The sequence below is a fragment of the Pholis gunnellus genome, assembly GCF_910591455.1.
Source record: "Pholis gunnellus genome assembly, chromosome: 7".
NCBI classification, from domain to species: domain Eukaryota; kingdom Metazoa; phylum Chordata; class Actinopteri; order Perciformes; family Pholidae; genus Pholis; species Pholis gunnellus.
Window position 1 is genome coordinate 23,214,559 of NC_136533.1, and position 27,554 is coordinate 23,242,112.

General features: G+C 42.7%; 1 protein-coding gene across 1 annotated transcript in view; it reads left to right on the forward strand.

Moving 5' to 3' along the window:
- kiaa1549la (KIAA1549-like a) overlaps positions 1-24,808 on the forward strand; it is a gene marked incomplete at its 5' end in the record, with an annotated part of 89,633 nt that extends 64,825 nt beyond the window's left edge. The window contains 11 exons of the mRNA XM_079163585.1: positions 6,304-6,449; positions 10,783-10,907; positions 12,473-12,693; positions 13,691-13,823; positions 16,381-16,622; positions 16,818-16,983; positions 18,753-18,850; positions 23,106-23,251; positions 23,338-23,492; positions 23,615-23,684; positions 24,674-24,808. Of these exons, the coding sequence (XP_079019711.1) occupies positions 6,304-6,449; positions 10,783-10,907; positions 12,473-12,693; positions 13,691-13,823; positions 16,381-16,622; positions 16,818-16,983; positions 18,753-18,850; positions 23,106-23,251; positions 23,338-23,492; positions 23,615-23,644 (1,462 nt within the window). The 3' untranslated portion in view covers positions 23,645-23,684; positions 24,674-24,808. The remainder of the gene's footprint in view (positions 1-6,303; positions 6,450-10,782; positions 10,908-12,472; positions 12,694-13,690; positions 13,824-16,380; positions 16,623-16,817; positions 16,984-18,752; positions 18,851-23,105; positions 23,252-23,337; positions 23,493-23,614; positions 23,685-24,673) is intronic.
- Positions 24,809-27,554: the final 2,746 nt, after the last annotated feature.

Genomic DNA, 27,554 nt, shown 5'->3' on the forward strand with positions numbered 1-27,554 from the left:
TCTATGCAGTCTAGCTGACATGGGGCAACATGATCATTTATTTGGAGTAGTGTTTCTGGCAACCTGATGAATGTGAAGTCAAATACTCAAAGCTCCTTCTACCTCTGTTTTGGTCTCCACCTGAGGGAGATAACTGGCTCTTCACCGGCTAGCTCGATAAACCTTCTTCGCCTCTGGTCTCGGGCTGGGCATGTAGTGGACAGTACAGTCGATTTCAGAGCTTTTTCACTGAGGATAGCTGCCTGCTGCTGCTGCTGTAAACAGGTTTGGTGAGACTGAACCAAAACACTATTGTTGTGATTGTTTGGTTTGGAACCTTTACAGAACACCAGTTTGCATATTTAAAGACTTCAAAATGTGACTCTAATTATGAGTTTCAGAACAATCAACTGGAGAGAATTTGGGGTTTTCCGCTTTGCTGTCACTGATTGCTGTGGCAACAAACCCTCATTAATACTCAATTGTGATGAATGCCAGAAAAGAGGCCACTTCCATCACACTGCTGACATCATCATACATAATTCAATACAAAATGTAGATTTTTTTTTGGCAAAGCCTGCCCAATAAAATCAGCCTGAGCTCAGCAGACATATTGTCCCCGGCTGGAAGCCCAGTGAAGGGGGAACCGCAAAGTTCCACCAGCAGCTGTTTCAGTCGGTGTACATGCCGGCGACACAACCCCGAGCTTTTCAGCGGGACCAGACATCAGTGTTTGTTCGTGCATCGCAGTGTTAAGCCAGAGAGAAGCCAACAGCAAGCAGCGCACAGATTGATATGATCTGAAGATGAGTCCAGTGTTAACAAGAAGCTGTTGGGAGACAAAATGGATTTACACACGTATTTAGATGAAGCAAAGTACTAGGATTTTAGAACTGCTGATTTTGACAGTGCTGACACACTGATTGCAAGAGCAAAAGAGAAGTAAAGGTGCCGCATGGAGCATTTTAGCATGAATAGATAACTGCAACAGTCATTTTGAGCTGTTAACAGGCCAACACATGTCTGAGCCGTGGTCTGATACATATCTCTGGTGGGTTGGAAAGGTTTCCTTTAAGCACCTTTAAAGGGGGGGGGGGGGGGGGGGTATTACTTGGGATTACTTGATTCTTGTGAGATGACATGAATATCTGTCTTGTCCGGCTTCAAGTGATGCGTTTGAGTGGTTTCGGACGAAGCAGCGTCCTGTGAGGAGCTACTGACAGCCACGGGCGTGGTTTCAGTGTGTGTGATGCGACACGGAGAGCAATCACACACAAAACAATAGCGGTTCCTAAGAGCTTCAGTTATTTCTGAACTAGAGAGTATTTCATCATTTATAGAGGAGCAAAGACACTTTTCTCTATTGAGAAGATGTTTCGGCTCCTCTCCTGACACACAGATGCGTGTCAAGATTGTTTAAGTCAGGGAAGTACAAACTGAGATTCACCTTTTCTGTGGTTTAATAACATTTTTGGATTTTTACAATTTTCTCGTAATTTTCAGGAAAGAAAAAACTTTTTTAAAGGAAACTGCCCTCATTAGCAAGAATCACCAGCGCTGGATTTGAATACTTCCTGAAAATGAACGAATGTCGAGCCTCGGCTCTCACGCACACACATATGGAAATGCGGGTGAGATGGAATTAGATGCTGCCAAATATTGCAACCCTGACTGACTTCCAGGGGGTGAAAAAAGACTTACAAATCCATTAGGTCGTGTGCAGATAATTATCTACAGGAAAAGTAAATACCAAAAACAAACCGAGCCCGATGTCCCTCGGACCCAGAACAATAAGCAGTTTGAGAAGCAATCGTGATTTAAGTGTTGGTACCTCACGTTTACTGAAAGGAAATGTATGTTTTTGCAACTTAATTTCAAAGTTCACTGAATGATATTTGAGTTGTTTTGTTTTCAAAGTGGAGATAAAATTCAAGCACACCAATCAGTTACCAGCTAATCCTTGTCATGATCTAAACTGTCAGCTACACAGATGTCCATTCATCCTCGCAGGCACCGAGAACCTAAAGTGGATTAGACTGGCGTACTGTATGTCTGGGATAAAATATAGATTAGAGCCGGGATGATCGGTATTGTAAAATTCAGGGGGAATGCTGCTAATCTTTATGTTTGTTGTAATTTGTCTCAATTTGGCATTTAATTTAGAGTCCATATATTTCATCTGTCTCTGTCACTAGTCAATGCTTCCTGCACTAATCTTCTTTGTTACTGTCCTCTATGTTAAAAGTGTGATTTGTAATATGATTTGTAAACATCTGTCGCAATCGCACAGTTTCAAATGTATTTACCAAAATGTGCAAACAGTCCTATTCCCAACACACTTCACAGGGATTACCAGTTTTAATCTGTTCGAAACCAAAAGCATTAAGAAGAGAGTGATGAAAACATTATATTTATATATTTTTTTTAAACTTCCCAGACATTTCTCTCCTAGAAGAAGGTACACCCACCCACCAGCCCGGCATTCAGCGGTGACTTCTATCCTCCGGGAAGTTTGGAGTCTTAAATGAGATGCAGCATGCCTCCTCTCACAGAAATGCAAATTCAGAAAGCGTGCACAAGACAGTGCGTCATATTTACACGCTACTAAATGGAAACCAAGTAGAGGTGGGATTAGTTGTGCTTTGCTTCTCGAGAAGGATAAACACATGTATATATTTATAACCCCGGCTATGGCCGGAGGGACCCGTTCAGCATAACGATGATGACGGTGTAAAATGCCCGAAGAGCTGGCATGGTACAATAATAAACTTTACCATCATGTATGTATATATATACTACCTGGGCGTCCACTAATTAGGAGATGAGGCAGTATCTCATCCTCTAACCAGTGCCGAGTGGAGCGTGATGGGACGAGAGGGAAAATATTGCACCATAAAAACAACAAAGGATGCAATTATTCTTGCACTTTATTGTGGTAACTGAACGGAGAGTGACACTTGTGTTTTCTCTCTTCACATGCACAAACAGGCTCGGTGTGCTCGGTCAGAACAATAAAAGAAAAAGGTTGAAAGGGAAAGTGCCCACGGCAGTAAAGATGGATGAGTTGAACAAGGCAACCTCACTAAAGCTGTGTCTGAAATCATTCCCTCATTAAGTATCCCTATCGGATACTCAATGTAAATACTGAGGAGTAAACTGAGATTTCAGAAGCTAACGTTTGATGTTTAGCATTAAAGTACAGTTGAGGCTGATGGGAATGTCTTTAGTTTCACAGGTGTTTGAGAACCGAAATGTTAACCTGGCGATGAAGTTAGAGGAAAAGTTATTTGATTACCAAAATAATTACTGTTCAAAGTGGGGAACATGGATGTTTGCGCCATATTTGTTTTGTTCTTGAGACATTTCATGTGCCATCTGTAGAGCCACGCTGCTTGCATAGCTAAACATCTTCATTCGCTCTGTAATTAAGTCAATTCAGTGTGTTATCCCATGCTATTTTAAACAGAATGTACACTGCAATTAAAAGAGAAAAAGGATACACATCCCACGATTGAAAAGAAGCTGGGAGGAAAAATACAAAATCCTATATACCACATGCCCAGTTGTCAAAATAAATAGATGATAAAGACATAAGCTATGTTCGAAATCCCTCTCTTTGTATTTCATAGATGTGACTCTAGACGGGTCAGGGAGGCTAAATGATGATGATTAGTAAGTGTTTGACATCTCGTTTTACTGCTCACTATCGACTAAACTATTGATCTCATCATATGGAGTAGTGAATGAGTGAACGAGGGATTGATTTATAAAACACAGACATACAGTAGGTTGCCTTTTTGATGCATGTTTTTAATTGGCGCATAAATGGGTGGAAAGACAGAAAATCTGAAAGAATCTTGATTTATTTATTTTTTTGCTCGGCTGAGGTGGAACATTTGGCGTAAAACCAACTCTGAGTAATCAAATACTGGTAGTGGATGGAAACAAGCATTCAAAAATACATTTGGATGGAAACCATAGACAGCCAGTTACTAATTACATTAAAGATTGCTTTGTACTATTCAAATAGTCCAGTGAGTCACGGCAGTCTTGAAATGAGTCAGCATAAACACCAGGTCCCTGAAACTATATACAGCCAATGACAAAACATAAATATTACTCTATATCTCACATCATGCCATTAATTCATCTCTATGCAACACATACATTATAGCATAGTATCACATCATTAAATATGTTGGTATGTACGTCTCCCACACATTCAGATAGTCACTCAAATATAGTAAAATATGTAAAACGTACAAGATTGACATTCCCCATAATACAATTTTGACGTGTAAGTAAACGATATTTTGGTCACTTTTATATTAATACAAACGATATAGGTTTCCAAAAAGGCATATGAATATCATGTAGCTCCATCTGTACGTATTACAAAAAACACTTACTTTTGATCATAATTTGTCTGCGAGTTATCTAATTTTGTCTTGTATTTTCTGAAAACAAGATAACTTTCCCTACAAAGATAATTGTAGTCAAATCAGCCGTGCTGTGTTCTCGACGCAGCAGGAAGGATGTGATCTGCACCTCAAGCAGGTGAGACTGTGTTGCAAACAACAGCTGCAGATTGTTCACTCGTCTGAGAGAAGAGAAAGGTGCAGACTGAATGCTAACCACGGGGCGAAGGACTGGAGCATTCATCCTGCTCACTGCATCCTCCCGAGAGCTACAGTGTGTGAGGCACAAACGGAAAAAAAAAGAGAGCGAGGAGAGGCACGGAGATGAACATTACTTTCCAGCGGCGTGATTATCGATTGTGTTGCTCCTCTCCCTGGCCTTCCCACTCACAAATTTACATGGAACACACACTGTTATTTCTCCTCCATCCCTCCGGCTCTTCGCTTCAAAACCTCATGACTTTTACTGCGACCCGGCCAGCGATTGACCGCTGCTCAGGCTGCACTACCGTGTGAATAGTGAGTGTGTGTGTGTGTGTGTGTGTGTGTGTGTGTGTGTGTGTGTGTCTGTGTATTCACACACGGGGTGTCGGCCTCGCCTGTGGCTCTGTAATGTCCGGTCTCGCTGATTTGTGCATCTCGCACCACCTGTAGACAGGCCTGTCACGTTGTGTAGCTGCTGCGGCTTACATGCCCCAAGGCTGTGAATGTGTGTGTGTGTGTGTGTGTGTGTGTGTGTGTGTGTGTGTGTGTGTGTGTGTGAGAGAGTGTCCTGTACGTGGTATACGTGCCTGGTTTGTCTGAGGCAAGAACAAACTATGTCTTCATATATATATGCTTGAGTGTATTGACTCTTCTAGAGTCAAGTGTGTGTGTGTGTGTGTGTGTGTGTGTGTGTGTGTGTGTGTGACACATACATGCATACTGAGCTGTTTCCATCAAGGCCCTTGGCTGTTGAAGAACCTGCCCGACAAAATCAGGATTGTTGCTGCTCTACTTGTCCTTTCAGTTTGCCTTGAATGTCCCTACATGTTCTGTGCTTTCATACAGCATGCTTCTTCGATGGGATTTTAGCGATAAAAAAACATTATTACATCATTACAAAATATTACAACGAACTTCAGGACAGTACAACGATACAGGAGTCGTATGGTTTGCCCAGTTAGCAGGTAATGTTAGCATTTATGAGCCACAATCGCAGCACCGTTGATTGTGAGATTGTTCAGTTGTCTGGTAACCAGGGGAGGGACAAGAGGGGGGGAAAGGGGTGGCCTGGCCTCCCACTGGCCCCCCTTGGGCCCCTGTACTAGAGTCAGAAGGTGATAGGTAGTTGGCTTATTAGTATCTAATTTGTTTTTTTCACCAATTCCAAGATTTGGCTTTGGATGTACAGGCTAACAAATGAGCTGACAAGCTGGCCGTAAGTAAATGCGTACTATAAATATCTTAACTGGCTTGCCAGAAGGTTAACCGTTGTCAGGAGTAAGGTTTTATAAACCAGTGATACTACAGAATTCCCTATTTGTATTTTCACAATTACCATAAAGACCAAGCTCAGGCACGCAAAGAATAACTAGGATTCACAAAACAACAAAAGGAACACGGGCAAGACAGTCTTGCTGAAGCTTGATTTTGGATTTAAATGACATTACTTTGAATTTCACATTCCAGCTGGTTTTCATATTTTGGAATGATAGTAGTTTTGGGGTACAGTTTCTATTATTTGTTTTTATCCATCACACATATGCACACCCATGATCTTATTTTTGACATTATTGTTAAAGTTAACAGTGTGTTGCCAGCATTGACTGTGAGATGATGCACTGCTTGTGTACACACACGAGATTCACGAGCCTTCCCTTCTCCTTCCTCCCTGGTTTCTCTTCTGTTGCCATGGATACTGCAGGCGGTTGCCAAGCGAGGAGGACGGCTCGGTGTCAAGTAGCGGCTCCGGGAAGCTGAACACGAGCAAGAGCTCCTCGGCCCGAAGGACGGCGACCGGCAGCAGCAGCAAGAACGGCAAGGAGGAGCTCCACAAGAGGAGCACCAACGGTGAGGAGGAAGATGGAGTCGGAGAGGAAATATGGAGGGGGGGGTTAAGAGATAGACAGAAAGATACAGGGAATCAGTGAGGGAGGGAGGGAGTATAAAGAGGGAAAGGAATAAGTGACGGACAAATATTTAGATGGATAGACAGACCCACACGCTGGTAGATGTTTAGCGAGAGATGAATTCTGTCTCTCCTTTACTTTTGCACCCACCACAGAGTCAGTCACCCCCTTTTGAGTAGAATCACAGAGGAAAGTCAGAAAAGTGGGGGAGTTGTCAGAGAGTTGTGACAGCGCACTGTCAGATTAGGTGTTATTCAAATCCATACAACCCACAGCATACGGTTTGTGCCTCAGAAAAATGACTCATCGTTAAACCTGTGACACTCAGAGGGATCCTCATCCTGGGTGAAAAGATGTTGATGCACTGTGTAGCTATTAAAAACAAATTAGGACTGTAATTTTCCCCCCATCGTTATTTGGGTTGTGGGTATATTAGCAATTATCTCCATCAAGTCAGAGATGCACGCTGACAACACATCTTCCATTTTCCATTTGACGTCGGTTGCAACGTCAACACAAAACGGATAAAAACGCAGCAGGCATGACTGACACTACGGCTTAATTAAGTACTCGGTAGGGTGCAACAGAGCACACTACTGAATGGAGAGTGTGCCACACCCATCAGTGATGCTCGGGGGAACTTTCAGCCAGGGAGAGCAGTAGATACTGCTAATCAGCCCAACACCCTTAACGACAGAATAGGTTGTTTCGTACTAACATAGTTAAGTTAAAATAAGTCAACGTGTTGCCTTTTGGTTTCACACGGGACATGAACAGCGGCCTCCTGGGTGAAGGTCATGTTTGTTTGACCCATCCATCCTTTTCCCTTCTGTAAAGTTTAGATTTCTTTTTAACAATTACAATGAAGTTGCACTTGTTAGCTACTATACTTATGTTCTTACTTACTACTTATGTTCCCAGTGTGCATCACATTTACATGTTTTAAAGAAAGGAAGTTGCCATTGCCGTGGCCGAACCATTAGAAGAAATAGACATTTTGCATCCAGCTATATGACATCAGTCTCACGTGATATTTTTTGGCTCCTGACTACGATTTAAAATGCATTTCTATATGTCCGCACAATGCATTACTGTTAACATGCATACATTGGAATAGTACTCATCTATACAGCTATACTACAGGACTATTAGATGCACACACTTGTATCTGCAGCACCAGTTATCAGTGGTGGCAGTAAATGTAGTGCATCTTTGACATGACTTGTTCAACAGATTACCAAGCAGATCTTTTCCCGGCAGTGCAGACTCACAATTGGTTGCATATGCATCGCTCTGATCACTGATAATGCTGCAGCATCGCTTATGCTCAATGACATTCTAGGACGCTGTGATTTTTCAATCTCTTTTGCATCAGCAAGCCAAAGATCACAGTAATTTGTGTGATTTATAGTGTTTATGCAAGCGAATGAACGGATGCCCGGAGGGGAGGATGAATAATTATTTCAATTTCTCACTACTGTTCACAGAGAACCGGAGATGGACTGAACTGATTTTAGAAAAAAATGAAAAGAGAGAGAGAGGACAAAGGCAGACTGGAGTGCTGTTTAAGAAAATGACAGATTAATAAAACTGTAAATCCAGTAAACTAGAAGCATAGATCCATCATATGAAGGACAGTAAAATATAGTATGAAATATCATTTAAATGCATTTCATAATAACCTCTGTAATACAACAGGGGAATATTGGACAAGTTGCCTCCAATTCTTCTTGGTGGTCAGGTTACTTTTTCTTTTGATTTAAAGCTAATTAGATTTTTTTAGTCTTGTCTGACATTTTCAGCTCTTCTGGCAGCTGTTATGTGATTTGAAGGTTAGAATGAAGCGATGTGGTTGCTGTGATTTTATTGCCCGGGCTAAAGAAATACTTTGACATTTTGGATAATAAGCTTATTAACTTTCCTGCAGAAAAGTAAGACGTGAGAAGTGAGATGACAAATACCACTCTCATGTCAGCACACTAAGTCTGCCAGGAGCTGGTTAGCTTGGCTGAGCATGAAGACCTTGCTCTCTCTATAGCTTGTTGATTTATACGCTGTATCTCATTTGTTTAATCTGCACTCAAACAGAAATGTTTGTGTGGAATGTTTTTCTTGGTGACCAGAGTCAGCTGGCTTTGTTCATAATGAGTGTTCGGACATGAAAGTGGGATCCACTCTGCTGTTTATTAAGATTTTCAAATACAACAGCATCTGTGCGGTGTAATTTGGGCATTGATGGTGCGGCAGACAATGATGATGGACACATTATAATTAGTCAGGCACAGATGCTGCAGAAACATCAGCAATTAAGGGAGTATGGGCACATGGTTGCTCTCATGGTGTATAGAAAGACACAAAAGTGAAACCAAGTCACTGTTGACTTATTTCACCGTAGTTCTGTTACGTACTTAACTATCGCCGGTTACGCAACAATCGTACATATTTGAACCCAAACCACGACCTTTTCCTAAGCATAACCAAGTAAAAACAACATTGGAAGTTTACTTTGAAATGAGACCGTATGCATGAAAAGAGCAGACATGTCCAAATCGTATCCTAGAGGGGCACGTAGAGCGTCATTCTTTGAAGCGTCGGGCCGCTAACCAAGCGTAGGTATTTCACGAGTCGACAATTGATCTTCATCCTCAGATCAACCCTTGGCCTTTTCTCTGTAGAGCGTCATGTTAATAACACTGGCCTTTTGGTAATCTGTAAGGTGTAAATGCAAAGTATGTTTGTATCCTATACATAGTTATAGAACAAAATGGACACATCAACTTAAAAACAAACAAAAAAAAGACTGACTTTGCCATCCCTATAGCCACATCGCTCCTGTGGCTAAAAATCTCCATATTTGTAAGCAATACGTAGACCGCTGTGGACATAAAGCAATAAAGAGTCAGAGCAAAGTCATTGTAGACAAGCCAATTGTCACTTGAGTCACAATGTTTATCTCCCTGTGTACAGAAAACACTCACAAAGAAATGTCCTTAGGAAGTTATTTTATTTGAGTAATCCAGACTTTAGCAAACAAATGAAGCTGCGTGATTAGATGATAGAACAGAAACAAGGACCGATATACTCCAACTCCACTCATTCATCTCAGGAAAACACTTGGATGTGCATGATTTGTTAAAACAAACAGGCCAATGCTCGGCGTCGGTTGTGACAGTAGTACAAATGGTTTCACAGCAGCCGGCGGTGTTCAGAGTACACGTCATTTACATGCAGTGTCGCGGTTTTCCGATCTGGTTTACGGCCTCTGCCGCTCGTGACGCCACCTGTCCTGACCTTAGCTGTCACGCTCTTAATAGGCGGTGCGGGAGGGAGCGGCAGCAAATGGAGCGTGCTGAGCTGCAGCCAGAAATAATGGTGACAGTGTGGGCTTTGGAGCTGAGTTAATGGCAGACTGTTGTAGCCCTACAACGAAGCAGTCTGCCATATGATGTCAGTCAGGGAGTGAGTCACAGTGGACCCAGTACAGCACAACCCTTCTCCATCTGCTGCTCCCTGCAATACCATGCACACAAATACATAGAGCCTCATATACTCTAAGAAGCAGACCACACGCCACACAGCTGATGTTTTCTCATCAAGCCAAACAACGTGAAACTGCAGAGACCTGAACACAATTAGTAGAGCTTTGCTCCAATCTAAATTCGGATGGTTGTCCTGACACTTTTGTTTCAGCCAGATTTAGATAAATGGCATTATAGTAAGGCCAACGTAAGCATAGAAACAACAGGAAGAAAGCAGAAACGCCTTTCAGAATTGTGCATGAACACCCTGGTACCGACACATAAAATTGTCACACACACACACACACACACACACACACACACACACACACACACACACACACAGCCCCTACGCTACATACAAGCAATCCTATTATAGTCTTGTTTGGTTGCTAACTTTCATCATTTACTGGGTAGTGTCAAAAAAATGTTCTGCTCGTCCCGAAACAACATCTGAGTGTTAACCGAATAAAACATTAACATTTTGGGTAATAATAGATACCACTCTCATATCTGTCTGTTCAATACAAGGCTGCAGTCAGCTTACGTAGCTTCACTTAACAGCACAGTCCACCCCCCAAATCAAAAATACATATTTTCCTCTACCTGCAAGCTTTCCCCCTAAATTTGACAATTATATTCAGAGTTTTGAACAAAATTGCTGTGTGAATAATGTGGGAACTGACTGAATTTGTGATCCTGTATTAATGTAATGCCTCTGTCTGACTCTTGCTAACCCGTTTGTCTTCCTCCCAGACCCGTACGAAGACCATTCTGGCTCTCTGCGTCTCATCACCATTAAACCCATGACTGCTCAGCCAACCTACTCCTACCCCACCTCCTCATGCCACAGCCAAGACTCTGTGGTCCTCAACGGGGAGGTGAGTCCACACACACACACACACACACACACACACACACACACACATATACGTAATGTACACACACCCTCAAGGCTTCATCGCACTCGGCTGTGAGGTGAGAACGCAGCACTGACAGTACAAGGCAGAGCAAACACTAGAACATTCTGAGTCACACAGACACAGCACAGCAGCATTTTTTGTAGTTGCGTACATAAATATGGCAGATGTTTCCCATTCTTATTGTTTGGGAATGTGTTACAATAGAATTACAACTTAAAAAATATAAAACGTTTTGGATAAATCAAGGTTGCCAGCTCAGGATCTCACTCTAAATAAGAGGAAGCCACAAAGCTACTCCTTTGAAAAATGCTGTGAAGGTTGGGCTTTGTCTGCGTACAGCGTGCAGAATGCCTCGCTGTTATCTGCATTTCAGCACCAACATTGGTCCTTGAAGGGCCAGTGTGTAAAGTGTCGGGGCACCTATGAACAGAAATAAAATATAATATTCACAACTATATTTTCATTAGTTTATAATCACCTGAAACTAGCGATTGAGACCATGAACTCATGTTCACAATGTGTACTCAGGGAATAAATCAAGTTGCAAGTTTAACTCACTTCCGCATTGGTGTCGCTTTTCAGAACCAGAGGTTGCCATCTGGTTCACCCACGCAAACTTTAACTTTTGGTGGCATCTAGCGGCGTGGTTGCAGATTGTAACTGCCCTCTGTCCACTCCTTCCTTTCCAAGACTGCAATAAAGTGAGCTATCCTTATCATAATAACACTTTAGGGTGTGGCTACCTTGTGATTTGACAGGTCGCTACCAGAGCCATATATATTGCAAAATAACAAGATGGCAACAGTCAAAATCCAAGATGGCGACGGCCAAAATGCCGAACCAGTGGGTGACGTCACTCGGACTTTGTCCACTTCCTATATACAGGCTATGGGTTCAACACATTTGCAGTATGATGGGTGATGTCTGTGAAGGGGTACTTCAGTTCATCTCACAGGGCTGTCGAGCAACATCAGCTTCATGCTATAAGTGCTTTATGTTACATTCATCAGTTTGAGGCGTCTGCTGCCCTTCCTGTACTGTAGTATTATCATGACATTTCCTCATTGCACTGATGCTGAATTTAGCTGTTGCTACAAATCCTCTCCCCTTCTAATCTCTCACCCCTGTCACTTTCCTGGCCATCCAGTACATCCCCTCTCCTTATTCCACCTCTGCATCTCTGCAGCCGAGAAAGCGATACAATGGCTGATGATAAATTATCCCCCAATCTATTAACATAAGACCACAAAATCTCTAGTTCTCTGGCTCTCTAGTTTTCCAGTTCACCTGCACTTGATTGAGTGCACATTAGCAGAAAAATATCATGTTTAGGGTGGGATACGTTCTCTGATTATTGAGCTGTAGGGAACATTTGTTGAAACACATTGATCCTTCGTTGTTTTGGGCACAAGAAAAAAATTGAACAGTTCATCATAAGAGATGGCAACAGCTCTCTGTTGGTCCCCTCTAAGCGGATGGAAAAAGCATTACTTGAATTCAATACTGGAATGGATTATTTGCAGGCCAACCATAGCGGGCTGAAGCAGAAGTCGGACATCGAGCACTACAGGAACAAACTGCGCCAGAAGGCCCGGAGGAAGGGCTACGGAGAGTTCTCTCTGTCCGAGACCGGCAGCCACGGTTACAGTCGCCGCAACGCCAGGCACGGTCGGCACGACAACGGGGTCAAGGAACCAATGACTGCTGAGGAGAAGAGGGCCTCTTTCGCAGGATGTCATAAGAGGTATGGAGTAGACATCGGAAACATAAGAATGTTCGGAACATTGGCCATAACTGCATCGCAGATGGTTCAACAAATCAAAGGAATCAACCAATGCAGAAATGTTTGACAGTGACAGAATTAAAAGAGTCGACTTCCCTGTCAAAGCGGAGTCCTATGTTCATTATTAAAGCATATGAACGTTTTTCATCATTATTTATGCAGTAAAAGCTTAAATAATGATTAAATAATTTTAAGCTGTGCATGCTTTCCACCAAGAATTACACATCTACTGTAGATGTGGAGCTGTGGAGCATAGTTGCTAAGCAACTGGGTGTGATGTTTGGTCAGGACATTCATATTTTTTAAGTGTCTGTTGTGCTTCTCTTTGTCACTAACTGATTCAACACAGTCGACCTTTTGCACAGTTCATGAATCCTTTAAGATTTGCTGTTCAGGCAAAGAAAAGCACTTATTTGCAGAAACTCTGTGGCTGTCACGGTCCGGAGTAGTTTGATTGACTAGTGATGTCTGGGATTCAAAGTGTAGAAGCATCACAGCATTAAGCACCTACAGGGTTTTTAAGTACATTTTTGCCTAAAGGAATTGCTGCTTTTGCACACTGTTTGTTTTTATCACCCGTCACATGGCTCCTTTCTTCAAAATGTGTATCTATTTAAGTTTGGTCAAATAAAAGATTGATTAATCAGGTAAAACTGAGCGCAGGAGTTCCTAACATATTAAATTAATCCACACAAAGCCTAAAGTAAATTGAGGGTGAGTATTATTAGCAATAAACCGTGACTGTGGTTTTGTATGTGGACAACAGAAAAACGGTTCCCTTTTTGATTTTTCGTGATTTTCCGATTTTGACTTATCTAAAATTATTTTTACCTCAAAATTTTTTCTGACCCCAAATTCTCCTCCAAAATTCAGAGAATACGTATCTACTATATGAACCCGAGCTGTAGTTGCTATATTTTGAGTGTTTTTTTTCCCTTTTCTTACGCGTGTCCATCAGGTACTCCCACCCACGGGAGCCCGCCTACTGGAGCCGGCAGTCTCTGAGCAGCCCGAGCCCAGTAGAGACAGAGATGGACCTGCTGGTGCTGAGAGAACGATCCAGGAGGGGCATCCGAAACAACGGCTACGATGTGAGTAACGTCGCGAGGTCAGATGGCCTTCTGATGAGAGCCTTTGTTCTTCCTTGTAGTTTTAAAACGCTCAGACCAGAAATTAGGTCAGTGGTGGGCTGAAGAGCACGTCAGAAAAAGCGGGAAAAGACAGCAAATTAAAACATTTTAGGGATTTGAAGCACCTCTATAAGTTTGTGTGGAGGATGTGAGGGATTTACTGCCATAAAATACCCAGAGGCAAGACCATGCAAAGCTTTGAGGAATTTAGAAGATGGATCCTGTAACAAACTGTAATACAGCAGCTGAGGTCCGACCCCTGACCCGGTGAGTCACACATGATGAGACCGCTGCTGGATCCTTCGTCCCAAAAGGCTCTCATGATGGCTGTGGCAAAGTAAAGCTCTTCCACTTTTGTCAAACGAATAAAATAATCTCCTGGGTGCATTTATAACTTTAATCCTTTATTTTCCCGCCTTCTCTGATATCGTGAGCTCACACCTAGGGGATTATCAAATCACCTCCCGTTGAACTTCATAAACCTGCACCCAACAGAGAGATAAAGACAGAGGAAGGGAGACGGACGGGGAGGAAATTACATTTAAAGATTAAGGAAAAAGCGATTTCTTCATTAATACATACAGCAGAAAATGGAGAAAGGAGGAAAGGGGGAGTTAAAATGGGCACAGATAGAGTGAGCGCGAGTGAGATCTCTTTATGCTGCTCCTCTGCTGCACCACAGTAACAGCAGTGACCACGCTACGACTGAATGTCAATGAGTGTGAATATGATTATGGCCTATTCATGGATTCAGATGGGAGGCGTGATAGCAGCTAACAGCCTTGGAAGTGCCAAACGACACAAGGAGAGCTGAGTGTGTTTATGCAGGAGCATGTACGTTTGTGGGTATTGATACAGGTACGTAAAACCTAGTCGGTTTGGTTTTCGTGCTTTAGAATTGTTGCTTTGTACAACACACCTCAGTGCACTGTATTCACGTTGGTTTGGAGCTGTAGCTGGTTTGCCTGCTTCATGTCTGTGGGTTTGCGCTGTTTTGGCTTTTCTACAGGTATGTTAGGGGATTCAGTGTGGTCAGGCTGGGTAATCATTTTATATTATTATTTATTATTAGGATTAGTGGAATGATATGAACAGATTCCGTTAACGTAAGCCATGCTGATTTGATTGAAAACTGACAAAATGAGTTACTGAAGTTTTTGACGTCTGACGTCAAGTATATCAACAATAATTGCGTTGAACATTAATTGAAATATTGTATATGTGATTCTGCATACATTTGCCACATCATGTATTATCTATCCATTTTGGAAAATATTCAGCAACTATTAAAGGCACAGTGAGTAAAAACATTTTTATAGACAAAAATAGTACCCCCTAAGTCATCACTTATGAAGTGTGTGGCGGTGTCGGTATCTGCAGAGACCCCAACTTCTGCCTGTATTTTATCTTTTCTTTTCATTTTGCAGTTTTTGGGACAATTTTGGGCGTCAACCTCTGTAAAAACATTGGTGCCAGATCAAACGCAGGGATCCGACAGGAAGCTACAAAAATGCGCCAAATCAAGGCAAATTTAGCGCTGCAAATATAGCTCTTTCCAAAACAAGAGTGAATCTGGGTTTGGCTTTCAACGTAGTAACCCGCCTAGAGCCGGGGAGGAGGGGCCAACTCTGAATGTTGAAATAGCAGCAACTGACAAATCGTAGTCATTGTGCCTTTAATATTGTGATCCTCAATCCGGCTTTACTGTTTTACCCAATATCAACTTCTGTATAATTGATTCTGTTGAATTCAATCCAGTTTAACATAATAAAGAGGCATGTCACGCAACAAAAGGCAAAACAATCCAGTGACTCATCACTGAATAAATCTAAAAGAATAGATGAAAATATGCTCTGTTGGCAGTTTATTAGGTATACCTATCTAAATCTAATGCAGTCTAGTCCAACTCTTCTGCAAAAAACAATCATTCTTGAAGGTTAAAATGTTGAAACTATTGCTTTGCACCCACAGGTGTTCACATTCTCTTGTTCGCCTTGTTTGTATCAGTGAGGGTAGACAAAAATACAGAAACACTGTCAGAATAACACAATACAGTTCAACAGTGCCACAAACTACATCCACCAGAATGATCAAACAGTGGAATCAACACCTAATAAACTGGAAACTGAGTGAATAGTACAAGTTATTGTAACTGATGTAGTCATGTTGCAGGAGAACCTGCTGCATAGAGTGGGTGTAGGTTTGATTATTCTAGCTGATGATGAGAGAGAAACACGTGAAAACTTTTGTTTTAGACTCCCTTACTTCAAACCTACTGGGAAGCTGCAGACCTTCTGCTCCTGACCATCTTGACTCACAATTTTTTTTTGAGTGCTGCCAGCTTCTGCATCAACACCAACATCCTTCGTATATTCTCGGGAGCATTTGTTTCTCAGGAAACCAGAAGTTCAAACCGGTTCAAACTTTGATTTGTTGGAAAGGCGTGTGATTTCGGTGTCATTGTCCTCATTGATGAATGCGTCCCCGCCCCCCCCCCTTGTCCCGCTGTGCTCCGCAGGGCGAGCCAGAACCGTTTGAGGAGACCAACATGGACCGTCTGATGAGCTCCCTGGGTTACGGAGGCGGGTCCACCGGCACCGGGACTGGCAGCCTGGGGGTGAAAGCTCACCGCGGCTCCGACTCCTCCACACTCAGCTCCCAGCCATCCATTGATGAGGTCCGCACGCAGATGCACATGTTGCTAGGCAACGCCTTCAGTCTGGCGCCTCCGGACCACGACCCCCCTTCTCCGCCGACCAAGTGAGTTTCATTTATTTTATTTTTTTTCACTGATTATTTTATTTCTTCGCAAATCCGCATTGATTTACAGTATTGTGTGGGAAAGAATAGAGAGAGTTGCCCTGACACACAATCTGTTTAAGAATGATCCCAAGTTCAGGCTGTTTTTCAAACTGAAGACTGTCGACTGAAACTTTTTTTTACCTTCGCCAACAGCCACCACCGTCATCACCACCATGCCCACAGAGCCTACAACCCGTCCCACACCAGCCACTACAGTGACGGGGTGACCAGCGCCCCAGGGACCATGAACCATCCCTGTGGAGGCAGGCAGAGGAGTGCAGGATACGAGGACATGCACCAGTGTAGCCTGCCCAAACCGGTGAGCACTAAAAGGAAGTTTAAAATGGCAGATTCCTTCACTTACCTCTCTAGTGGAATCTAGCCATGCATATCTGTTTCCCACATAACTGCCCCCACCAAAATACAATGGAGGTAAATGGAATTCTTTAGGTGGTGCTCACAGCTTTTCGACTGAAATATGATCGACTTTGTTTTCAACTATGTCTTCAGTCCAGCGTTGTCGAATAGGATAGGTTGAAATACGTTGTGATGGGTAATAAAGATACATTAAAAGCACAAAAGAGGCAAAATATACACTTGTGACTAGTATGCATTTTACTTGATAGACGAGATGAAAATACAAGTGAAAATGTACTCTTTTGTCTTAAATATGATAAAATCAATGCCTCTCTTTCATGATTAAATAATTTAATATGTGAAATCAGCAGAGGTGGAAAAAAGTGTTTAAATCCTTTACTTAAGTTAAAGTGGCAAAAGCACCATCTTTAGTATTATTTCCAAAAACATGAAAATATTTTCATACTATTAACTATTAACTAACAAACTTTTCGGCCACTTTAAGAAAGCCTTCAAGCTGTAAAAAAATAAAAGTAACTGACACACACTACCATTCAAAAGTTTGGGGTCACTTAGAAATGTCCTTATTTCTCAAAGAAAAGCACCGTTTCTTTCAATGAAGATAACATTAAATTAATCAGAAATACACTCTATACATTGTTAATGACTATTCTAGGTGGAAACGTCTGGTTTTTAATGAAATATCTACATAGGTGTATAGAGGCCCATTTCCAGCAACTATCACTCCAGTGTTCTAATGGTACATTGTGTTTGCTAATCGCCTTAGAAGACTAATTGATGATTAGAAAACCCTTGAAAACAGTTCTGCTGGTGAGAGAAGCTATAAAACTGGCCTTCCTTTGAGCTAGTTGAGTATCTGGAGCATCACATTTGTGGGTTCGATTATACTTTCATGTGAAACTCGCCAGTCTATTCTTGTTCTTAGAAATGAAGCTATTCCATGCGAGAAATTGCGAAGAAACTGAAAATTGACCCCAAACTTTTGAACAGTAGTGTATTATCACCTTATAAAGTTATGAGAAATTGCACACAGATTCAGCCTTCCAACAAATTAATTTCAAACAGAACAGGATTAGCATTTGTTTGGAGACGTGTTTGGTCCAACATTCACTCTCCTTTTTAGCTCTGTTTTGGTCTCCACCAATTCTTGAGAAAAATCTCAGGCTCTCTAGCAGTGAAATGCTGTTCCCCAGCTAGTCGCTAACTCTGTCTGACGTGTGGTGCTGGACAGGTAGTGTGCCATTGGAAAACAAGAGCTGAGAGTTGTTCGAGAGAATCAAAACAGTAAAGTTTGCAGCCGGAAAATCTGAATTCTAGCTTTTATGTTCTGTCAAAATGTCACTCGATGACCAAAGCATAATGCTGATGTTGGCTAATAGTCCTGGTACAACAACAAAAAAGACAGGAAAAGCCAGCGGAAGTGCTCTCAGTGTGTGAATTGCCAACAGCTGATCGGCAAAGGAGAAGCTTTACGGAGATTAAAGAGACTGAGGACTAAACACCCACCAACAGACAACAAGCCTCACGCAGCTTGAATCTGTATTTATCTTTGGTTTTGCTCTGATCAGACACCCATCTGATTTTCCAGCCCTCTTTGTTTGTCAGGATTTGTTTGTTGCTCCTTCCACTTTAGTTCTTTGCATTTTGTGCTCCGTAGAGTCCACATGACAGTGTCTGAATGTGTCTAAGTTCCATGTCTGGCTCCCGCAGGGTTTCCGGTTCACCCAGCTTCCTGATATGGGCATCGGGTCTCCCCCGCCGCTGATCCCCTCAAGACCAGGACCGCCACCCGGGACCTCATTGCGACGGTACCACACTCAACCCACACGACTACAGACGCTATATATGCAAAATCATAAAAAAAAAGAAAAACTTTGAAACAAATAAAAACACTGCGTCGTCGTTAAAGGACAAGATACGGACTAATGCCATAGAAATAAATGCTCTACCAATTAACGAAGCGTCCACTGTGTCAAAAGAAACATTCACACAAGCAATCATTAATGACTTCCCAGCCTATCAAAATGCAGCGCTGGGGCTAATCACTGTACCAGATGGGTATTCCATTTATTGGTAGGGACCACAGGAGGATGCAGATTAAAAATAGCTACAGAACATTAATCAAAATCATTTGAACCGACTGCCCTACACATCCACTCTCTCTCTCTCTCTCTCTCTCTCTGTGCCGCTCGCTTCTCTCTCTCTCCCCGGCCCATATGTTGGCATGCATCATTTGAACTGAGCAGCTTCTTCATTTAAATGCTGTTGCTGTGTGCGCCGTGTTGCTGGGCACTTTAGTTGCCGGCAGAGAGTCGTTGGACTGCTCGGCTGTGGTGGATTGCACAAAGGGACATGTTTGCCATCTAGTGGAGAAACTGAGACGACAACGCCTACGAGTAAACATGTTCCAGCTGCTATGGACTACAGACTGACAGGAACGAACACACACTCGGCAGGGAAATGCAAACATTTTGATATTTCGGACAAAATGAAGTTGTTTGTATTTTGCGGGACAGAGACAGCTCTCTGTTGGTTTTACATTTCTCTAACTATGTGTGTGTGCGACCGTTATGCTTGCTTTAGAACCAGAAACAGAACTGTGTAAGTAGTTAATAAGTCAGCTCGTCATACATCAGCTCCTCTGTGGCCTCAGGGAGGAGGAACGCAGCATTTGAATTCCTCCTCAGTATGCATAGTGCATTATGGTCCTGAGAGCCCTGTGCAACGACATCATCTGTCCTCCGGTCTCCTACTGCAGCGTTGCACGTACAGGTGCCGAGGTTCTACGAGGTAGAAGAGGTGCAAGACTATGATGACAAAACCCTGTCCTTATTACCAGGAAAACAATTGTGGTGGGGGAATATAGAATACTCAAAATCAATGGAGCCAATTGGATGCATCAAGTCTTAATATACTGGAATCAGCATATACAATATCAATCAGGGTTTTTCTACGTATTGTTACTAATAGTAACTTTACTCTTTATTTTTGACCCCGAAGGGCAACTGGTTTTACAACTAAGCATATAAGAATACATGAGAGAGCGTAGACGTACAATACAGGGAGGGGAAGGAGAGGCGTCCAGAATACAAAGTGGGCTAAAAGTCTAACAACGGTAGTCACAGGTGTCCGGCTCACATTTCCACAGTGTGCAAAAGCAAAGCAGCAGTAACATCTTGAAAACAATAAAACTCCAGTCAGATCAAATAAATAGTGGCAGAGTATGTCCATATAAATAGAAATACACAGTGAGAGTAATGTGCAAAAGGTATTATCAGCTACACCACACACGTTGCCAAGTAAGTAGCACTGCCTCCTCCCCTGACCTGCATTCAGAAGTGTATTCACCTGTTGCTCTTCACAAGGGAGAACCTGAACCTAGAGGCAGAAGCTAAAATCAGAAACACAGAGAGGGTTGTCTGATAGGATGCCTTTACCTTCCTCTCCACCTGTAACCTGTTAAACATGTCTGATAGCCAGTGGCGGGCCGTGCATTTTGTACCTGGGCTTTCAGTGCTGTCCTACTAGTTGAACCACCTCCTAATAACCTCATTATGACGCCACAGCTACGGGTTATTATTTGTTTCCAGGGGTGTAACAATACACGTATTCGTATTAAACCGTTCGGTACGACGCTTACGAACCGAACAATACGTTTGAATAATACTAGTGCATTTGGAAAATGCAGAAGCTTAAATTGTGAGAAATATAATGTTTTCGGTGGACCTCAACCTGGCAACCCACCCAAGTCACAGGCATGCTGTCTGACACGCCCACCACGGAAAGAAAACATTGTACCCTGCTGAGGCGTGTGTGTTCTGGGAATCACACTATGCTAAACTAGCTTAGCAAGAAACCCAACAGCAGCACACACGCTACGAACTCTCCCCGCAGCGTTGAGCTGTTCCCTACTGATTCAGGTCGTGTCCAGGGTGTGAAGGGTCTGCAGTGATCTTTGCTGCCCGTTTCCTGACTCTGGAGGTGTACAAGTCCAGGATGGAGGGCAGGCTGGCACCAATGATTCTCTCTGCCGACCTGACAATCCGTTGTAGTTTCTTTGGTGGTCGATCCAAACCACACAGAGATGGAACAACAGAGAGCAGACTGAATGACAGCCGAGTATATTGTTACAATTAAGATTCAGCTCGTTTTCCAATAAAAAATCTCAAGGTACTCGAAGTTGTGTACAGAGTCTACCTTGATAATAGTACGCTGAAGGGTTGAGGACTGTGGCCTGAAATCAATACTCATGTTTCATAGTGTCATTTAATTGAAGGAATGCAATGTCGCACCACTGTGCAGTTTCTTGACGAAGCTGTTTTTCATGGCAGCCGATTCATTTAAGTTTTTGATTACTAACCATAATGTTGTCATCCAAGGCAGACGTATCACAAGCTATTCGATTGTGAAACGATGGTTTATATAGTCTGTATGATATGAAGCTTGTTTTCAGAAAAACACGTTTTATTCGCACGTTACCCACAATCCTACAGTGTAATCTTATTGATGGAGCTTGCTGTCACTATGGCAATGTGTACCGCACCCGCGAACGGCTAGTGATGCTACTTGCTGGTCCATGACCGAACCTGTTTGAATCGGTCTTCGTTTTAAATTAACAACAGTTGGTTTTAAAGTTTTTTGGGAGTTTCTAGAGGCGGCCTGTTGGTATTCGCAATATTTTATTGGATGAGAAGTTCATTCACTCTTAAAATAATTATGTACAGAGTCTAGTTTCCTTGACTTGTTTTCCGTTTTTGTAATTCTTTTTCCATTGCTCCGGATCAAATGTTTTATCGTCTCAATTTAATCTCGTAGTTTGTTGGCTTAGTTCCATGTTTAAAACTGTTTATGTAAGGTTTTTCTAAAACGTCAATGAAGTGAATAAATGGGAGATTTTGGAACTGGAGCGCTTCAAAATGTGTCAGACATTGTTGAGTTCTGCTTCTTTCAGTGCTTACTCTCTAAATGACCTTCAAACTGCTTCTATCTCGTACTCTTCCAGTAACGGGTCCCCTGCTTCGAGGCGTTGCCTGCTCTGTTGACCTGCTCTGTTGACCTGCTGTATTCTGCCTGTTTGTACAGCACTTTGGTCAGCTCGTGTTGTTTTAAATGTCCTGTAGAAATAGATTTGACTTGACTTCAGTCTGTCAACTGAACTGCTTCAGGGCTTAAATGTCAAATGCTTTTAGAGATTACCCTCACACACTTAACCCTTTCAATGCTTCAACCGCAATTGACCCTCAACTTTGCTTCAACCTAAACTGCAACCCCCCCCCCCCCTACATTTTTTTGACATTCTAACATGTTTGTTTCACCTCATTGCAGCAGAAACGAAGGAGTAAACAAAGATTTCTTCCTCAATTGAAATTTGAGGAATACGTGGAGCATTAGCTTTGTGCTGCTGTATTCAGCAACTGCTGTTTCACTAACAAGGACCACGCGAATAACAGAATGAGTTTCGAGAGGTTTATTGCATAACGGAATGATTGTTAGATTAGGAAGCGGAAGTGGTAAAGGGTAGAGGGATGAAGGGGAGTAGGGTAGAGGGATGATAGGATGTGGGGTAGGGATGAAGAGCTGAAGGGATGTATGGTAGGGGTCGAGGTAGAGGGATGTAGGGTAGGGATGAAGAAATTGAGGGATGTAAGGAAGAAGAAATGAGGAGGGTTTGTAGAAAGGAGGTTAGGCGATCGATGGGGGACCGTTGGTGTCCCGTTGGTGTCCGGTGGCTGGCAAGAACAGGGGGAACGGAGATGTTAGGATGGGGGCTATCTCTTTGGAAGCTCTGGCGGTGCAGAGTCCCCTGTCGTTCCTGTAATCCTGCAAGAGAGAGAGAAAATAGGAAAACAAAACGGGGTTGGGGGGAAGGATGAGAGAACAGAGTCGAAGAGGAAGTGAACGGGTTCGTTGAGCTTAAATACTTGTGCGGGGGAAATGAGCCGTGTTCTGAGCGTGGTCCCGTTCCTGAACAAAGTTTATAAAACTACATAAATGCTGATTTGTTTGACAGTTGTGTGATAACTGTATATCAGGTGAACATCTGTCTCTCTTTTCTGCTGACAGTTCCACCCCCGATGTTAGTCTGAAGCCCCGTTTGTCAGAGGCCTCAGACCTGCAGGCCCAGCAGCACAACGGTGCCCCCTATCTGCCGCTGTCCAGGACGCCCTTCCCCGCTGTCACCGTCGACCAGTCCATCACCACCTACTCAGGTATGAGTGCCGGCGTTGAAATGCAGACGGTAGCTATGATGAAGTGAAGTTTAGTCATTGGCTAAATCCACCTTTACATCTCACAGGAAACCCAATAACAGCAGTCTACGCTATATCTGCCAACCACCCGGGTTACTCAGACTACTTCGTCATGTCACCGCCGTCCTCATACCGTAGCCCGTCCTGGATGTCCTACCCACCCGAGCCAGAAGACCTGCCGCGGCAGTGGAACGACACACCGGTGAGACACGCGCGGCACCTTTTATGATGTCTTTTAACACACGACAAGCTGCAAACACTTTACCTGTGCCAGTATCTTTTTTTTCTTCGTTGTGTGAAGCACTTCCTCTCTTCTCCCCGCAGAACTCGCGTCATCTTGAAACCATCTGCTGAAGTCGTCTGCCTGTGACACTGAGTGGGAACTGATAGCTCGGTGGGTCATATAATCTTAGCACTGCTATCTTATGTTGTCATGTTTGTATAGTGAGTGGAACATTTATATATATACAATATATATATATATAACATTAGAGTATTGGATATCATATGTTAAGGTGTTAGATATACCTGCCTTTATCGACATACAGTATATCAGCATGCAACAATGAAGAGTCCATCGTAATTAATTGAAACAAATCACCAGATTAAAGCCATTACACACTGAACAAATGTCACGAAAATGCCAAATACTCGTCTGCAAATAATATATATCGAGGGCTTTTATTTTACAACATGAGAACGGAAGGAGTGAACCTGGCATATGCTGCCTTTGTCAAGGTTGAAAGGAGTAATAAAGTTAGCAGTCTAGATTCGGACTAAGGAGCACTCACAATAAATATCTCTCTGTTTTATTTCTACTGTTCTGTGTACATTTTGTTGACCGTTGCACACTATGTTGTGCAATGAAAACTTATTGAAGAGGGACAATAAAGCTCCCAGGGTTAATGGACTTGCTAATGGTCAGTCACTAAGGGAACAATAAGTTCACACAGTTTATTAAAAAAAAATAGTCTGCAAACCATTGCTTTGGTGGGGCAGTTTATATTCCAGAAGAGGAAAAGGAGAAGTGGACGGTGCAACACAGGCTATTCCGTAACCCCAATAGTCCGGAAAAAGTCCCATTTGTCCGAAGCCAAAAAAAGTCCCATTTGTCCGAACAGCTTATCATTTTGGACTCGTCCCCCTCAAAGGTCAGCACTGTCAAGATGGCTTGCTGTTGGTCAACAGCAGGAATTTGTGTGTCAATGTTTACAAAAGTGGAGTTCTACGCAGATTTCACCATTTAAAATAGTTGGTTGGTCCAGGACTTTGTACTGAACGGACACACAAATAGTAGCTGCATAGTAAAAAAAAAAAAAATGTAACCTAAATCTGTAATGGAGGAGCAGGTTGGTTTATGTGCTCAATGTGTTTTTTCTTCAGGTGTCTCTTTGGATTGGCAGAGGACCTCCCTCTCACCAAAAACTCTGGAGCTTTATCACCACTCCTACACTTCGGCCCGGCCCGGCCCGGCCTTCCTCCTGTCTGATTGAATCATCCGCCCCCTCGGTATCCCCGGCCGACCCCTACTCTCCACTGGGCCGGCTCAAAGCGTTTCTCATCCTCCACAACTCCTCTGCCCCATGAGCGCCTTCACCTCCCTGTCCAAAGCTCTGCTTGTTCAGCCGTAATTCTCTCTCTTTCTGGATTCTCTCTCTGCTTCCTGAGCCCCATCGCCTCACTGGCCCTCACTGGCCCCTCTGGAGCCAATAGTCACCATCTCTAAGTAGACTGCCTCCTCTGTGGTGACCACCGTTGTACAGAAAGAGGCCCCCCTCACACTGCTGAACTGAACTGAGCTGTGCTGCGTGAAGCTTGTACCGTGCTTCCCTGCGTAATGCCACACACGTGTGCAGTGTGGATGAACAGGGTAGGTACAGTACATTGTGACATACAGGGCCGACTTTCAACGCAGTTCTCCGCCCCAGCAATCATCATGCAGTAACTGCCATCTGCCCAGCACACGATGGTACACAGCGCTGCGTTATCAGTACGGTAGTGCCCCAGCCGTGGCCAGTAGTCTGCTCGTCCTCTGGAACTGGACCGGACCGGACTGGACCATCCTGGACTTGTCTCTGATTTCCACCATAAAGCCAGGAAAGCTGTACTGACTTAAAACTGTGCTTTTTTTTTTGTCGATGAATCCAAATTCCTACTGTATGTAAACATTCTACAGCTGGTTAATATGTGTATTTTAAACTTAAGTGAGAAAAAAAAATGATTTAAGGAAAAGGGGGGAAAAAAACCCTCTTGTCTTTAGCTGTCTCAATTTCAGTTTTTGGATATTTATGTGCTTTTGTCTTTTACTTTTGTGCATTGATTGTTATCAATGGATTACTGTACAAAAAAAACAACGTAATGAGTGTTTCTCTTTCACTCACCTTTACTTCAAGGCAAAAAAATATATAGTTCATTCTTCAAAACAGAGAAATCGGTGGCTTAGTTGTCCGTGGTTATGATGGCATTTCTGTACTTTAAAAAAAGAATGACTTTGTTTACTTATTTCCTTCATCAGATTCAGTAGTAAAAAACAGGAATACGTCACTCTGTTCCGTCGATCATCCGATCATGAGGTTTTTGTCTGCTGATCGTTAGGCAGACCTGGGTCGACTGCTCTAATTGAAATCCAATCACGTGCAGTTCTGTGTTTTGTAGCTTTGCAGCCGCTGCAGTTTGTTTTGCTCCTTAAAGATTTAAAAAAAAAAAACACTGACTACATGATGACTTGGATTTGAACCTATTCCAATCCTGGTCTGACTCAGGTCTGTTGAGATTATGTGAACACACCAGTATTCTTAGAAAAGCAGTTATTTTACTTGAAAGGTGTCTACTGTATTCTACTGTATAAGGATTTGACTTTTGGTTTGTGTTGGTCTTGATGAAGAGGGATGCATATTTGGTCACTGGACTATGGTTTAGTACTGTTCAAGAGACTTGCCGGGCTCAGATGAGCCGCATATGTAACGATTAAGTGTAATACTGTACATAGCAGATGATTTAACGAAGAGATTTATGCAAGTACTGTGGGAGGGATAATACTTCGCTTGACATATTTCTGATGCCATTTTTCCTTCCTTTTGTTTCCACTGCGTTTTGTAGGGGGGGGGGGGGGCCTTCTGAAGGATGCACGCCTCATTTGGATCATCTTTTTTTTCCCAATCTATAAAAGGAACAGATGGAGTGTTTCGAGTGACATGCAGTAAAAAGGGAGATCTTACCCTGCATTTACAGTTTTCTTTCTTCTTGAACAAAGCTCAAATAGCCATAATAGTTGAAATAATGCAATTTTTTTAGTACAACGAATGTCACAGGCTAAATTATATTTACCCTCATTTTTTCTGAGGAGAACTGGAATTGTGCAAGCACGCTGTGTTTAAGGCTCCTCATCACTAGATGGTACCAGAGGAGATTATAGCCATATGTTAACTTCACCAAGATATACAGTGTTATGTTAAAAGTGGCAAATTAAACCAAATGGCAGTATATTAGATAGGAAGTGATGAGGCGAGGAATAGAGATATAGTATGGATTGAAATAGTGAAGATAGGTGAGTGGGTGTAGTTTAACATGAATTGAGCACTTTTATAAAGAGCCCAAACCTTGGCAGAAACGAGCAGAACCAATGCAAAAATGCTGTTGTATAGCATGATATATTCAGATTCTATAAATCTACAAACTTTGGGATTGCTTTTAACTAAGCCGGAAACTGTAAATGCATAATCAAAGTAGAACGGTTTTGAATTATCTTTTTTTTTAAGCTAAATTACAATGTATGTACTTTTTTGGGGGGGATCCCTAGACAGGGCCGTAGCTACCGGTGACCACACACGTGTGCACCGTATCAGGTTTACCGGAGTTTACATAATAGAATAAGACAAAAGTTATGTTTTCCAATTTCCAGAAATCTTTTTAGGCATTTAAATTGATACATTAAGGGAACATTTTCAGAAAATGTCTGAGGGGAAAGGGGTCGTATTGGGAGACTTGGTACTCTTGACCTCGGTATTTCTACAATGCTGGCTACGGCCCTGCCTCTATTTGACCTCAAGTTTAAATTCCTCCATTCAATATCTACATCCATTTAACCTGAAGCCTGTATCTAGAAAGTAGCACGGGTACAAAGTCGTCTTTTCCAGCTCAGCCAAGTGTTTAAAATTACCGCCCATTTTTAAATCCAGGCCTGCACATGACGAATAATAGACGTGGATAGGAAAGAAAGCAAAGGTAAGAGATGACGGTGCCGGATCATTATGAGTGCACATGG